A 15,778-nucleotide genomic window follows, 5' to 3' on the forward strand; every position below is an offset into this window, starting at 1 on the left:
AGTTTTTATTTGTATTTCCCTGATGATTAGTGATGCTAAGTATCTATTCATGTACTTGTGGAACATCTATATGTCATCTCTACAAAACTTTGTCTATTCTGCCAATTTTAAAGTAGATTATTTGTTTTGTTTTGTTTTTGTTATTGAGTTGTATGAGTTCTTTATATATTTTGGATATTAAACCCTTATCAGAGAGATGGTTTGCCAATATTTTCTCTCATTCAGTAGGCTGCCTTTTCAATTTGATTGTTTCCTTTGCTGTGCAGAAACTTTTTAGTTTGATGTAGTCCCACTTGTTCATTTTTTGTTTTTGTGGCTTGTGCTTTTGGTGTCATATAGGAAAAAAACATTGCCAAGACCGACATCAAGGAACTTTTTCCCTGTTTTTTTCTAGGAGTTTAATGGTTTGCAGGTATTACATTTAAGTCCTTAATCCATTTCAAGTTAATTTTTGTGATAAGTGAAAGATAGACGTTCAATTTCATTCTTTTGCATGTGAATACTCAGTTCTCCCATCATTTGTTAAAGAGATTATCTTCTCTCCATTCTTGACTCCATTGTCAAATATTAGTTGATTATATATACATAGATGCATTTACTTCTAGGCTCTCAATTCTGTTCCATTGGTCTATGTGTCTGCTTTTATGCAGACACATAGACCAATGGATGCATTTACTTCTAGGCTCTCAATTCTGTTCCATTGGTCTATGTGTCTGCTTTTATGCCAATACCATATTGTTTTGCTTACTATAGCTTTGTAACATACTTTAAATCAGAAAGTGTGATACCTCCAGTTTTCTTCTTTCTCAAGACCTTTTTGGCTATTTGGGGTCTTTTGTGGTTCTATACAAATTTTAGAATTGTTTTCACTCGTGTGAAAAATGCCAACAGAATTTTGATAGGAATTTCACTGAATCTATAAATGGCTTTGGGTAGTATGGAAATTTTATGGATACAGGATATCTTTCCATTCATTTGTCTTAAATTTCTTTCACCAATGTCTCATAGTTTTCAGTGTACGGATCTTCCATTTCCTTGGTTAAATTTATTCCTTCCTAAGTATTTTATTGTTCTTCATGCTATTGTAAATGAGAATGTTTTATTTATTTTTTCAGATAGTTCACTGTTAGTGCGTACAATTACAACTGACTTTTGTATGCTGATTTTGTATCTTGAAATTTTACCCAATCATTTATTAGTTATAACAAATTTTTGCTGGCATCTTTAGAATTTACTATATACAAGATTGTATCATCAGCAGAGAAAATTTTATTTCTTCCTTTCCGATATAGATAGATGCCTTTTACCTCTGAGAAGCAACTGAAGCAGTTACTCACAATCTCCTTCCTGTCTTCTGAAACACCACACCCTCACTTTTCCTTCTACCTCTGGCTTCACGTTCTCAATCTCATTTTTTAAATTCTTTTTGTCCTCTACCAGACAGTGCTCCAGGGCTCAGTCTTCAGAAGCTCCTCAATAATTTCTTAAGTCCCATGGCTTTAAATACATTTAAATACTAACAGTATCCAAATACATATGAGAAAACTAACAACTACTCGAAACTCCACATCACCATGTGAACGTCTGATGGGCATTTTGTATTTTACATGTCCATAATAGTACACTTGACCTCCTGACTCTTGCAAAATTTGTCCCCCTGCAAAGTTTTTCTATTTAAATAAATGGTACCACCATTGCCCCAAATCCTAATACTTCTCACCAGTTTACTAATCTGAGGCTCTATCGGAATTAATGCAATAACAATGCTAAGTGATTGCCCTGCTGCATGCACAGTTGACTCTCTACATTAACTTCTCAGAGAGCCACCAGAAAAACCTTTTCAAAACATAAGGCAGTGGTTTCCAGTCTGAAGTTTAAGGAGCTGAGAAGTTCTATCCTAAGAAGTACAAAGCTGAACAGACTGAAAAATCTACATCTCTTCTTAGATCCATCAGGAAAGTGACTGCTCCCAAAATCAGATAGATAGGTAGATGGGTACAGAAAATACAATTTATCTGTGCAGAAACCTAGTGGTTCTGTGGGAACCAGTGTTAGTGCAGGAAAACCTAAACTGTAATTGACAAATTGCTGGAGGCTCAGCATAAACAAGTCTGAGAGTTAAAAACTTCCAAGAGGACCAAGTCATAGGTGTCCTCCTTACCTCTAAGAGTTCTATCAAGTCCTAGTAAAGGTCAAAAAAAATCTTCTCCTGGTTCCAGGGGAAAAGAAACCATTTTGAAATACACCAGAGTGTTCTGTTCTTAACAAGGCCTGTCCTCTGCAGAAACTATTTTACTAGAGCTTAGCTTGCTGGGGTTTTATCAGAGCCTACCCTACCTGAAGGAAGAGAAAACACCCAACTACAGCTCCATCTAGTCATCTTGTCCCAACTAAGCAGGGAGAACACTGGGAAGTACTGGTGAAGTTCACAGTCCAGGGGCACATGCTCACCAAGAACGTATGTAAACAGAGAGATGGAAATTCTAAGAAAAAAAAAAGGCTAGAGATAAAAAACACTGTAACAGAAATGAAGTATGCCTTTGATAGGTTTATTAGAAAATGATGTGGCTGAGGAAAGAATCTCTGAGCTTGAGGGTATGACAACAGAGACTTTCACAACTGAAAAGCCGAGAGAACAAGAATGAAAAAAACAAAAACAAAAACAAAAAACAGAATATACAGGAACTGTGGAACTACAAAAAAAAAAACGTAAATCAAATCATGACACTATCTTACTAACAACCTTTAAATAGCTTCCTATTATTTAAAACAAAAACAAAAGTTCTTACACCATAGCCCGTACGTAATACCTTACATGATCTGACTCAGCTATGTCTCCCATCTCATCTTTTATTTCTCTTTTCTTTTCTCTGTCTAGTGCTTGTCACACATGTCATCTTGTTGTCTTTTAATGCTCTTTCAACTTCTCTGCTTCTTTGTATTTGCTGTTTCTTCTGTATGAATATTCTTCCCTCAGATATTCACACGAACTACTCCCTCACTTTGGTTCAGAATATACAGAAACATCACCTCCACAGAGACCTTCTTTCAACACTCTACTGAAAATACTACCCTTTCTCCTTCTATTTTGCATTATTCTCTACAAAAATATTTTCTATTTTAGAATATATTATCTATGTTATATAATCTTTTATATCCTGTTTTTGTTCATATTCTGTGTTATCCACTGGAAAAATAAGCTTCTTGAGGGGAGGAACTATGACTCGATCACTCCTCTATACACAACACTTAGCATGGTACCTAGTACAAATTAGGTGTTCAATAAACAATTGTTGGATTAATAAATGACTTGCAATTTTCAACAAGATTTATCTTGTGTATAAACCTGAACAGATTATGATAAGATTACTAAAACTATATTTAATTCAGACTTGCACATAAAGTGGTCTGTCACATTTCTGAGGAAACTTTCATAAAAACATGTCCTTCTTTCTGCACTGAATTTCCAGATCCTAGGAGATTTCGAGTATTTCCTCCAAAACAGAGAAGTAAAATGATCCTAATGGGCTAAATTTAAGATCTCACACAATTCTTGGTGATGGGAAAGAAGAATGGCCGTTTCTATTTGAACCTTTGTTTTACCCCTCCCCTAACAAATACACACACAGATACCTTGGTTACCTTTATTCTAGTTTTCACTAAGTAAAATTTTTTCTAGGTAATATATTCACATAGTTTTAAAAAAAATTTGAAAAGGTACAGTAGAAAGCCTCCCTCCTGTCCCTCAGATACCTAGTTCAAACTCCTACCATCCAAAAGTAAACACTAGTACAATAAAGCAGGAATGGGCACAATTTTTCTGTAAAGGGCCAGACAGTAAATATTTCAACGAAGAATGCTATTTGAAACAAAAATTTATACTACCAATAACAATATATTAATATACATTTTCATACAAATATAAAGTATAAATATAAAATTTTCATATAAATAGACAAGATTATTCCAAAATATCTTCTCTATAATCTATTACTCCAAATATACTCCCTACGGCATAATTATGAAGAACTGGAGGAACATTAAGACAAAATGAACTGGTAACCTAACTAGCAGCATGCTGTCAACATTAAACTCTGACCCAAAACTTTCCCTTAAATGATCGATTAAATATATAATTAACATCTTTATGGAATTCATTTAAACAACTAAACCAGAGTCTATATTTAAAAACTAAGTAAGAGGGTAGACGGGGAAGGGGGAGGTAGATGGTAAAAGGGGTCAAATATGTGGTGACAGAAAGAAATCTAACTATGGGAGGTGAACACACAATGTAAATATATATATGCCTTATTGTTAAAATATACAGCTAAAACTTTCGGATTTTGTTAATCAATGTCATCATAAAAAATTAAAATAAAATTTTAAAAATAAATAAAAATTAAAAAAATAACTAAATCCTAAATGTATATTTCCCAATTAAATCAATTCCAAAATGAATGTTCCTAATATGTCTTACATAGGTTTTAGTTTAATAAAATAAATCAAGATTAGAAAGAACTAGTTCTGTCTGAAAAGTAGATCATTGCTAAATTGAAAAACTAGCTTCTCAAAATTCAAAGGGATCCTAGGAATATATCTTACCTTAGATGCCATTCTCATAAAAAGTTTGTTTTGATTTTCTGCTGTTCCCATCTTTTCATTCTTGACTAAATCATTTAGGCTTAGATTATCATCATCATGAAAGTATCGAACCCTTTCTTTTTCCTCATGGGTTGAAGCCTATGACAAAAAGAACATTATTAATTTAATAAAGATATGAGTCTTTAAAGTATTTTAATAAATTACATATGAATCTAATATTAAATGAAAAATCCCCTTATGTATTATGATCTTCCAGTTTATCCCTATCCTATCTGCTTCCACATATAAGAATTTCAATTAGAATAACACTCCCTACTTTTGCCCCTTTATTTTCCTCTTCCCCGGGGATAGAGACAGGATATTATCTGATTTTTAAGTTTGGAAGAAAAGGCAGAATCGTTTTATCTCTTCTTCTCTCTTCTCTTCTCCTCACTGTAGTAAAAATTCCCTACTCCTGTGGAGGGAAGTCTGTGGTTATCCATAGATCAAGAAAGCATATTGAAAACAGGTAAAGTATTAGCAAACCCACTCCGAACAGCTCTATCAGAAATAGAGTTGATACTCTGATTCTTAGCTAAATCAGTCCTGGGTTTTCCTATCAGTTGGTTCCATACCTCCAAGGGGAAAGGGAAAGTGCTCTTTATTTCCTCCCAAATCAAATCTCTCCCACACTGTTCTCACATTCGCTTATACAAGTAAAACCTGCTCTTCAACTTCTTTGAGATCTTTGGAACCACTTGTCCGATATTTTCTCCAACATTACTATTCCTGTCTTCACTAGCTCACATCTCATATTCCTTGATTTCAAAGACTCTCTGGCTCCAGACCCTTAATTCCTGGCCCTCTTGTCCTTTCATAATAGTCGAAAAGCAAACCTCAGTCTTGAATGAAGGTGTCTGCTCTCTTTACTCCCAGAGCTAGACTGCTTGGTAGCAACTCAGAAAGATCCCATGATACCAACTGACAATGCATCTATGGATCCCTAGCCAGTTCTGTCATTTCACACAATTCAAACCTTTACTATTCTCCTGCCACTTTGTCCCTCCAAATCCCTAATTCCACCCATTTCATTAGAAGAGGTATCTATCTCACTTCTATTTGCTGAATAAGTTAATTACTATCTCTAGCAGCATAGGTACTCAACAAGCAAATGATAAATATTTGACAGAAAAATTCTGAATGAACAAATCTTTTATGGACCCAATTACCACTTGTACGACATTTCAAATTTAAAACAAAACGCCTAACTTGGGAAAACTGAATACACTGTTTTTGTCATCTCAAGAGCCTCAAGGTACTGCTAAAAACTAATTGTAGAGCTAGAAGATGAAAAAGAGTACTAGGTTTATAAAGAATCATAGCAACTACATAATTAAGACATTATATACATACATACTCCATCACTAGGTCTCAAATTGGCTAACAGAGATAACAGGTCTGGGAGAGCTATGGTAAGTATATGAAAAGAAATGTACATTAAAATTAAAACTGCCTTAAACATTTAATGTCTACATTAAATGTTTAATATGATAACATAATTTACTACTTTCTAATATTTGTATTAACAAATATTTACTAACCTGTAATAACATAATTTACTACCTTCTAATATTTGTATTATACAGAGATTTCAGAAAATATTTTAAAGTAATCTGTTGCAAAGAAAGCCCCAAGGGGACAAAAGGAATTCTGAATAAACAAAGACATATGTTGAATGTACCATCTGTCTCTTCCTTCTTCCTCCCTTAGATTCCAGAGGTTTCCCTGGCGTGTTCACAGGCCATACTCTTCCAGACTGATCTGTCCTGAAAAGAATCACTTCTTGCTGATCTTCATTCTATAGGAAGATTTGGAAATAACTTTTGAAATTATTGTGAAGTGTGTTGAACACTTATATTTAATAACAAGAAAAAAATAAAAATGATTCTAGCTTTCATATAATATTATGGATTATCTTAAGTACTCTCGACTTTCATTACCCACTATAAAGTAAAACGACCACAATCTTTTCATGGAAAAGGTAGGAAAAAATATCCAGTTTATTTTACTGTTGTTTTTTCTAAAGCAATCATAGAAGCAAACTTCAAATGAAGTTTCATTTAGACAATATTAAAAGACGACAAAGAATCAATATTCAAAGACATAAGACTATCCATCACCTACGTAGTCCGTGTTTCTTTAATTTCAAAAGATCTTACTAAGATTTGATTTTAAGAAATAAAGCAATTAAATGACAAAACAAATTTGTTAAATTAGCCACTCCACACACATGATACTCCACATGATTTCTATTTTTTTCCATTAACAGTCTTGAAATGCTTTTCACATCTCTGAATCTTTGGAAGAAGTTATATCCCACATACTTTTTCAATCCATATCTTTTTTCTACAAATTTTTAGCCAAATACATACACACCCAGTACAGTATAAAATAAGAATAAACTTTATACTATGATGAAAATAGAATGTTATTAGAAAGGTTCTATTCTAATGAAAAAAACATATAAATGAATATTAGATAACTACTTTATTAAAAATCAATTTGAAACAAGACCAAGCAAATTATTCACATTTCAATTTTCTTCTCAAATCAGAATCAATTATTAAAAATCAATTCCATTTAATAAAGATTTAGTTCCCCTGTTGAAATGGAATAAAAAATACTTATCAATTATTGATCTTATTTTCACGCACAGTATTAAGTAGATGGTTAAGAACATCACTTCTTTTCTTCAAATAATTAACATTAATTAATTGTCGTATTTTAAAGGGTACCTCAATTCACTCTCTTACTACATAAGAGAGATGGGCAAAACACTATAATCTGGCTTCTAAGTTTATCATATTGCTAAAGCCGATCTTCTAAGGATTTTCAAATTACTAAATTTAATAAATATTTATCAATTATCATCTTCCTTGATTTGAAAGTATTTGATTCTGTTTATTATATTCTCAGCCTAAAAGTCTTCTTTTTCCGATTTTAAATACTCTACTTTCCTGGTTCTGCTGCCTTACCTCTCTGACTCATTCATTCATTCATTCATTCAATATTTTTAAAAGTGCCTGCCTTACATAGTAACTAAAAGAAATATAGTCCCTGCCTTTGAGAAGCTTATAGCCCATTGAAAGAATTATTCTCTACATAAATTATCAGTATAAAGAAAGTCAATTTCACTTTCGCCTCCATTTTGAGCTACCCTTCAATGCTGATGATTCCAGGATTCCTTCATTTACATCCAGTCTGAAACTTAATTATCACTTGTACTGCCAAAATATTTGTTATGTTATACATAAATATAATTATGCTTTTCCTGGCTGAAAACCTGCAGAGACCCCATATCGTCTAGGAAATCAAGACCAAAGTGTGGCCCACAGGCTAGTGCCAATCTGAGAATTACCAGCCATGAAATATTTACCAGTCCATGATGAGTTAAGCATAAAAAATGAGCTTAAAAACAATCTTAAAGAGTAATCTTATGCTTGTTTAGTCTAAATAAAATTTGGACCTATATATTTTATATTTTATAACATATATTACATTTTTCCACATTTTTTGTAGTGTTTTACAAAACTATTGTCCATGATGCACTGGAAAATTAAAAAAAAAAACAAAAAACATTCTGATCCTACATCAATCTGACAAACACTGCATTAGACAGTGGAATAAAGACCAGGCATCTTAATACAGTATATGAGGCCTACAAATTCAAATACTAAGGCCCTCTTCAAATTCACTTTTTTTCTAGCTCTTCACACTTTTGTTAATTTACTGTGCATTTTGCTTCTAAATAATTTTAGGCATACTTATATTGCTAGACAGTATTCTTTTAAGTAACTACTTGTCCATTTACAATTATATGTCTTTGTCACTTTTCTAGGCCAAAGACCAAGCTATATACTACTTGGTATGTACTGGACCTGGCACAGTGTCAAAAAACAGTGGGTATTCAATAAATGCTTAATAAATGGAATTAACAAACTGGCGTCTCAGATTAACTATACTTCCTAAGCTAAACCACTATCCCTTCCACTTTCCTCTCCTCCCAGCTTTTCTACTTTCTGTTCCTCAGGCATGCCAATACAAAGGACAGCAAGTTCTCCCACTTTCAGAACCCAAGATAGAAATACTGAAAAAAACTAGAAACACTGAGTAAGTTCTGTATTTGCTACTACATTAATTCAGAAGTTTGGGCTTATTTAAGAATGTATATCAGGGTCAACAAATTATGGCCCAAAGGCCAAAGAAAATAAAGCAAACCAAAAAAAAAAAAAAAAAAGCAAATATTAATGTCAATTAAGTTTTTTACATAAAAGAAAGACAATCATAATATAATTTGGCTTAACAGTATCTATTTACAGAATCAAGAGATAACTTTGCTTAGAGAAGTAAAAGCCAGAAGCAGCAGCTGACAACTAAAAGGGGCTGGATCCAGTAAGGTCTGGAAAAGGCTCAAGCCATTGTTATTCTTTGATACAGGCCTTTTAGCACCATTTATATATAACACACTGATTAAAAAGAAAAGGAAAAAGCATACGTTGCTTTGATTCAAAGCTGGTATTAAAAATTCTAAGTGTTTGTTTGAAAGCCTTTTTCTAGCATTTTGGAAAGAAAGGAAAACTTCTACAAGATCATATTTTCCCACCAACTGAGATTTTGCAAGTTTGTCATTATTGAAAGCCATATAGCATCTGTTTTCATTTTTATCTTTTAAATTTTCAAGAAATAAGCAGTTATTGTTCTTAGCATTTTCATGACTTTTGAACACTCTCTACTGTATTTCTAATTACGTCCACAGAGAGCAGGTTGTTCACTACACACACAAGTACCTGACCAAGGCAGTGAGTAGATCAAACACCAAGCTACACTACATTACATTAACTGAGATGTTAATGTAATGTAGCTTAGTGTTTGGTCTACTCACTGCTAATTTTTAAATTTATACGAAGACATTCATAGGACTGCATCTGCTCAAAGGAGGCACCTTTATCTAATCTGATAAAGGCACCAGATGTCTCCTCTTTTCAATTTTCACTACTGTTTGTGTCTTCTTTCTATCCTGCATCCCCTCCTAGATCAGTCTTTCTAAAGGCTTACCTATTTTTTTTTTTTCAAAGAATAAGCTTCTGCTTTTTTGATCACTTCCGCTTATTTTCAGTTTTCTATTTCAGTAATTTAAGCTTTTATCTAACCATCATACTTCATATCCACTTTTTAATATATTCTCTTTTTCTTTTCTCTTGTGTTGTTATTGGCCAATACCACCGGCAGCACAGTGTGATGGTACGGACGCTAGAGCCAGAACACCCAAGTTCCAATCCTGCCTCATTAGGTAACCTTGCAAGTTATTTAATCACCTCAATTCCCTCATTTGTAAAATAAAATAATAGGGTGTTTTCAGGACCAAATAATATATGTAAGGTATTCAGAACAATACCTAGATATAAAAGTGATCAAAAAAATATTAGCTCTAATTTTTATCTTTAATTCTTTCTTTCTTTGTCTGAGTTCTGCCTCAAATTTATCTCATTTCACCTTCAAATTTCCTAAAATTTTATTCTTTCTTCATATCTACCTATTGTTTCACTTGATTTTGTTTCATATCTTTTTCTTTTTTACAAATATTATTCTGTTCTTATAAGTGAAGCTACTAAACATACTTATTTTAAATCATTTTAAAGTTGTTCTACCATTTTAAATTTACTTACAGAGAGTATCTATTTCCCAATTATTTTTTACTGTCTTTCCTGGTATGCAAGCATATTTTAAGTAGGTTTATTTCCTTCTTTCCTGTCTCTCTGCCTACTCTGACCACTCGCTGATTGATAAGTTTTGACACTGTCTCCACTCAATCTATTAGGATTCCCAGTTCTTACAATATCACCCATGTGATATTGGGGATATTCTACATGGCTGAAAACCTATGTCTGCTTTCTCTACGCCTCCCATCATAAACAATTTCTTATGAGCTACAGCCTTAATTAAGAATCCAAAAGGCCTTTTCCACACTTATTTTACAGAAACCATCAAACTTGATTCAGGTAGAGAGAAGCTATGAAAGGGGATCTTTTAATTCCCATTATCTCGGATTTTCAATTCTCAGCCACTCTGCCTATTTTTGAATTTGGATCCCTGCAAACTCCAGCTCCTTATTGTTTTATGTTTCTATTCAGTTTTCCATTCACACAAAAGTATTTATTTTTGAGCCATGTTACATCTCTTCCAATTTTTTCTTTTTATATTTTGGTTGCGATTGCTTTGTTTTTTGTACAGAGTGAAGGCCTCAAAGCATTAATGCACCTCTAATCATAGCACTCGAAATGTTGCTCAATAATTTCCCAAATTCTTTAGGTTGTAGACACCACTGTGCAAACTCTGTATCAATATTGAGGTTCAGAAAGATAAGAGATAAGCCAGATATAAACTGAAAATATATTCCATGACCACATCTTTTAAGTTACTCAAGCCATCCTGTCCATCCTGGAATTCTTCTAGAGCATGCTCTAGAATTAAAATGAAAGCACATATTTATTTTAGCCTCAGTTTTATTTCTTGTAATAGTAATAATGACCTGCCTAATGTCTCTCTCATAAAGCTGCGAATAAAATAGACATGAAATACATTAAACATGTATAAGCTTGAGAAAAATATTAGTGGAAAGGATCATCACTAAAAAAAAGTATGAGTAATATTTTAAGACTACAGTTCAATTCAGAATATCAAAAGCGGATTATTCGGAGACATGTTTAACCACTATCAATTTTAATTTTGTTAGGCAGATATTTTCTAGAGCCAATATAAAATCTGGTTCTAGCATAAAAAAACCAATTCCATTCTTTAGTCTCTTTTCCTTCTTTCATAACTGTTCCTTTCATAATCCTTACATATAAAGCTAGCTATGAGAATATAATTTATATCGTATTTCTAACCACATTCCTTTCGGCATATGCCAGGATGGAGAGGGAGGAGAGGAAAAGATTTAAAACATTTTTCAAGGTTGACTAACATTTTAGAATTTTTTCACATTAAAATAATAAAATTCTTTTAGATGTGAAAAAAGCTTTAGTTATTTGACAGTTATAATATAAATTTAAGGACATTATATTTCATACATTAACAGCAATGAAATCTAAAATCTGCTTCATGTTTTTCCTATTTTGACGATTTTTCCAGATAGAAATTAATACTGACATAATTTTATAAAATTCTAAAATATACCTAATTTTAACAATTCTGTATATAGGTATTATTAAGCCACATTTTACTAATGAGGATACTAAGAATCACATACAATAAATGATGAAGCTGCAGATCCAATTCTAGATCTTTGGCTTCAAAATCTCAGGCTATTTCTATCCCTATACGCTTTCCATTACATGCTATTTCTATTACTCCATGTCTCTAATAAAATGATTTAGTAAAAATTACATTTTAGTAAACCCTGTCACTTTTTGAAAGAAAAAGTAAGCTAACAATGCTCCTTTTACTGGTGATCTGTTTTTTAATTATGGAAAATTTCTTTCACATAAATGAAAATTTGCCCACTTTCTGACAGAATGCTTGAGTATCTTATTAAGAACTCAACAACAAAACCAAATTTTAATTTTTGGTTTAATATATTTTATGAGACTCTCTGGTTTTGGGATGAAACTGCATAAATAGAGAAAAAAAATGCAGACTTTTCATTATTTAATATTCTATTTCACTTAATTCTATTTAATCAATGAACTCATAACACTCAGAATTTCTTTTATATTATATAATCCAATGGCATAAATGTGTCTAAAAAGATGAACAAGATATGGCTCCAGTTGTTAAGGAATTCATAAATAAAATGGCAGAGAGAAAAAGGAGGAGGAAACAAGAGTTTATACAAATCTTCATTTGACTAGCAAGTAAGATAAAGTTAAACCAAGTAGTACTGGATCACAGGGATGAGAAATGGAGCCATTCCTAGGTACAACTGAACTAGGTTTTCAGAAGCAAAGATGAACAGGTAAAAGAATTATAAGTAAAGAGAAAAACAGTGAACAAAAGCACAAAGATCCAGTAGTACATAAAGATTTCTAAGCAAAGGCACATTCGTGTCTTAGAAAATTTTAAAATTTATATTACATTTTTAAGTTCTCAATATTATTTTAATGGATCTTGTCTCAAGATAAATAACTTAGCTAAAGGAATAAAAAGAGACATAACCTGAGATTCTAACTCCCCAAATTCAGAGTTCTTTCAACTATACCACAAATGCATTTACATTAATTCTGGCAGTAGCTGAAAGGACACTTTGATGAGCAAAGGAATAGTGGCAAGTAGATCACTTGGAATATTACTGTAATACTCTAGGCAACAGATGATGAGGCACTGAACTAGGGCAGTGACTGAAGAAATTAAAAGGATAAGATATGTACAGGAGAGAAGGCAAGGTAAAACCATACTACTTGATGATAATTTGAACGCGCTGCCAGAAGTAGTTAAGGACTTCTACATGGTTTTTAATTCAAGAAAAATAGACAGATGATCATATGATTAAGAAAAGGGAAATTACATATAAAAGGGATGGTTTTATAAAAGCTGAACTTACAAAATACCCATAAAAGTCTAGTAGACAACTGAAAATACTAGTTTAGAGCTCAGCACAGAGTACAGAGCTAGAGTTACATATTTGAGATTCACATTCTCATAAAGATGTTAACTGAAATCATGAAACTAGGAGATATAGACAGGATGAAAATTGAGATTTGATCCTTGTCTACCTATCCAATCTCTTCTTCCTATGTTCTCACTCATTCTTTACTCTGTAACCATTCAAGACAACATACCATTTTTTAAACATCTCGCTCTCACCTTTGCACCGTTACCCAAGCTGCCCTGCCTGTATCATGCTTTCCTGCCAGAGGAGGATGGTAAAGTTCCTCAGGGAAAAGCAAGCTGATTTTTGTTTGTTTAAGGACAATGTCTCATAAGCATACTTGCAAGTAATGGGAAAGGGGCCAACAGAAAGAAACTAAAAGATTCCGTATAACTGGTAGAACTTGTTCCAAAGGGACAGAAAAGGAATGAAATTAGGAACCTTATAAAAACTTGGCCTTAAAGAGAATGCCGTTCCCATTGCCAAATGAGAGATGCAGAAAGATTAATTTTCAGGGAGCAGAGGCAGACATTAAAACATTCCTACCCATTCATTTCTGGTTGGTAGACATCCTTTGTAAATATTCAAACTTACAATCTCTATTTTCCAAATGAAGTAGGAAGCAAAGTACTAAAAGTAAAACAGGGAATCTGCACAGAATGGCAAAAGTTTTGAGTAACTGTTAAAAAAAAGAAAAGGTTTTTTTTTTTTTTTGGGGGGGGGGGGCAAATTTACAGGAAAAAAACCATTCTGAATTTCTTCAGTATCCTTTCCTTAGATTTCAGAAATTATGTTAATGGGACACTGAATAAACTGATATGATTACAATTTCATTAAATGATAAATACTGTGTACCATGGAAAAATGCTGATACAATGAGTAAAAAAGATTACAATTATGTAACATTATGCACATGTATACATATTTATAATAGACAGAGACTTGAGGGAAATACCAAAAAGCAAAGTGGATGTTTTTCTTCTGTTTTGCTTTATTATGTTAATTGTTCAAGAATATTTAACACATTATTAGGAAGGGAAAGAATGAAGGGGGGAATCTAGAGGGAAATACTTAAAATTGAATGACAGGATTTGGGGAGATTTTTATTTACTCCTTTATGCTTTTTTTTTTTTTTTGCATTTTCCAAATTCTACCAAAAAAATGTATATTTTACTTATAATTGGAAGTCTCCTAAGAATAAAAAAAGAAACATATACTTCAATTTATTTTTTCAAGCCCACATACAAAATCACTTTAATGGAAATTTTTCTATTACATGAGCATTTCAAGATAACTTAAATTTTTGTGTTTAGAGCTTATATAACTGTCAAATATAAAATTAATTTTTTCACGGTGGCCAGGACATGGAAGCAACCGAAGTGTCCTACAATAGATAACTGGATAAAGAAGCTATGGTACATATATACAATGGAATATTACTCAGCCATAAGATGAAATACTGCTATTTGTGACAACATGGATGGACCTAGAGATAACCATGCTAAGCGAAATAAACCAGACAGAAAAAGTTAAAAATCACATAATATCATTTATATGTAGGATATAAACCTAAAAGCAACAAACGAACAGGACAGCAAACAGAGACTCATGGAAATGGACAATAGACTAGTGGTTACCAGAAGGTCGGGGAGAGGGGAGGTAGGTGGGATAAAAGGGGTCAAATATGTGGTGACAGAAAGAAAGCTAATTATGGGAGGTGAACACACGATGCAATATATATATGCCTGACTGTTAAATTGTAGACCTGAAACTTACTGGATTTCGTTAAATAATGTCACTATAAAAAAAGTTAATTAAAAAAATATAAAAAGTTTAATTTAAAATTAATTTCAACATATAGGCAAGATTGCTGTTTTATATTTCAAACATCAGCTTATCAATCTAAGTCAAAGCAATTGCTCTAATAATTTTTATTTACTTTAAATAATTTTAAATTGCACACATATACTTAACCTTATTTCTTGCCACCAAATTAAAATTTAATTGAGACTCAGCTCATCTACACTTATTCAAAAAATGAAGATAAATGAACCCACAGAATTTTAAAGAGAAGAAGAAGAAATTTCTCTATATAAAGTGCTTAAAACAAATCTTGGCACATAGTATGCCCTCAAAAAATATCACCCATTACTATATAATTATAGCAGGAATGGTAGTACAATATACGTCAATTAATATCATTGTCTTGAAAAATAAAATCATACCTTGAAATTCAATGAAACAAATTTAGAAATAGAACTTAAGTAAAAAAATAAGATATTAAAAGAATTAAAAAGCAAATTGGTTTTCTCAAGGTAATAATTCTTTATTGAACATATTCCATAGTGTTCAGATGGCACAGATTTTTAAACTAATCCACATTTTATAACTTAATTTTTAGACTAAATTCAAAGAAACACGCATGGATGATTTACTTAGTATTTCTGAGTAGACAAGAACATGATAAATACCATCATTCTTTTCTGATTCATTGTGACATAATTTCAAGTGTTTTTCTTTTGTTTTGTTTTTGGGGTTTTCGGTGTTAAG

At 32.2% G+C, this 15,778-nt stretch overlaps 1 protein-coding gene across 6 annotated transcripts in view; it reads right to left on the bottom strand.

Moving 5' to 3' along the window:
* The window catches only part of CWF19L2 (CWF19 like 2, cell cycle control (S. pombe)), a 92,315-nt gene that overhangs the window by 36,105 nt on the left and 40,432 nt on the right, over positions 1-15,778 (bottom strand). For all 6 annotated transcript variants that reach the window (XM_023535389.1, XM_011368134.2, XM_023535387.1 and 3 more), the window contains exons 11-12: positions 6,323-6,439; positions 4,603-4,740 (exon numbers count right to left, since the gene is read on the bottom strand). In XM_023535389.1, coding sequence (XP_023391157.1) covers positions 4,603-4,740; positions 6,323-6,439 — 255 coding nt within the window. The remainder of the gene's footprint in view (positions 1-4,602; positions 4,741-6,322; positions 6,440-15,778) is intronic.

The sequence above is a fragment of the Pteropus vampyrus genome, unplaced genomic scaffold, assembly GCF_000151845.1.
Source record: "Pteropus vampyrus isolate Shadow unplaced genomic scaffold, Pvam_2.0 Scaffold139, whole genome shotgun sequence".
Lineage (NCBI taxonomy): Eukaryota > Metazoa > Chordata > Mammalia > Chiroptera > Pteropodidae > Pteropus > Pteropus vampyrus.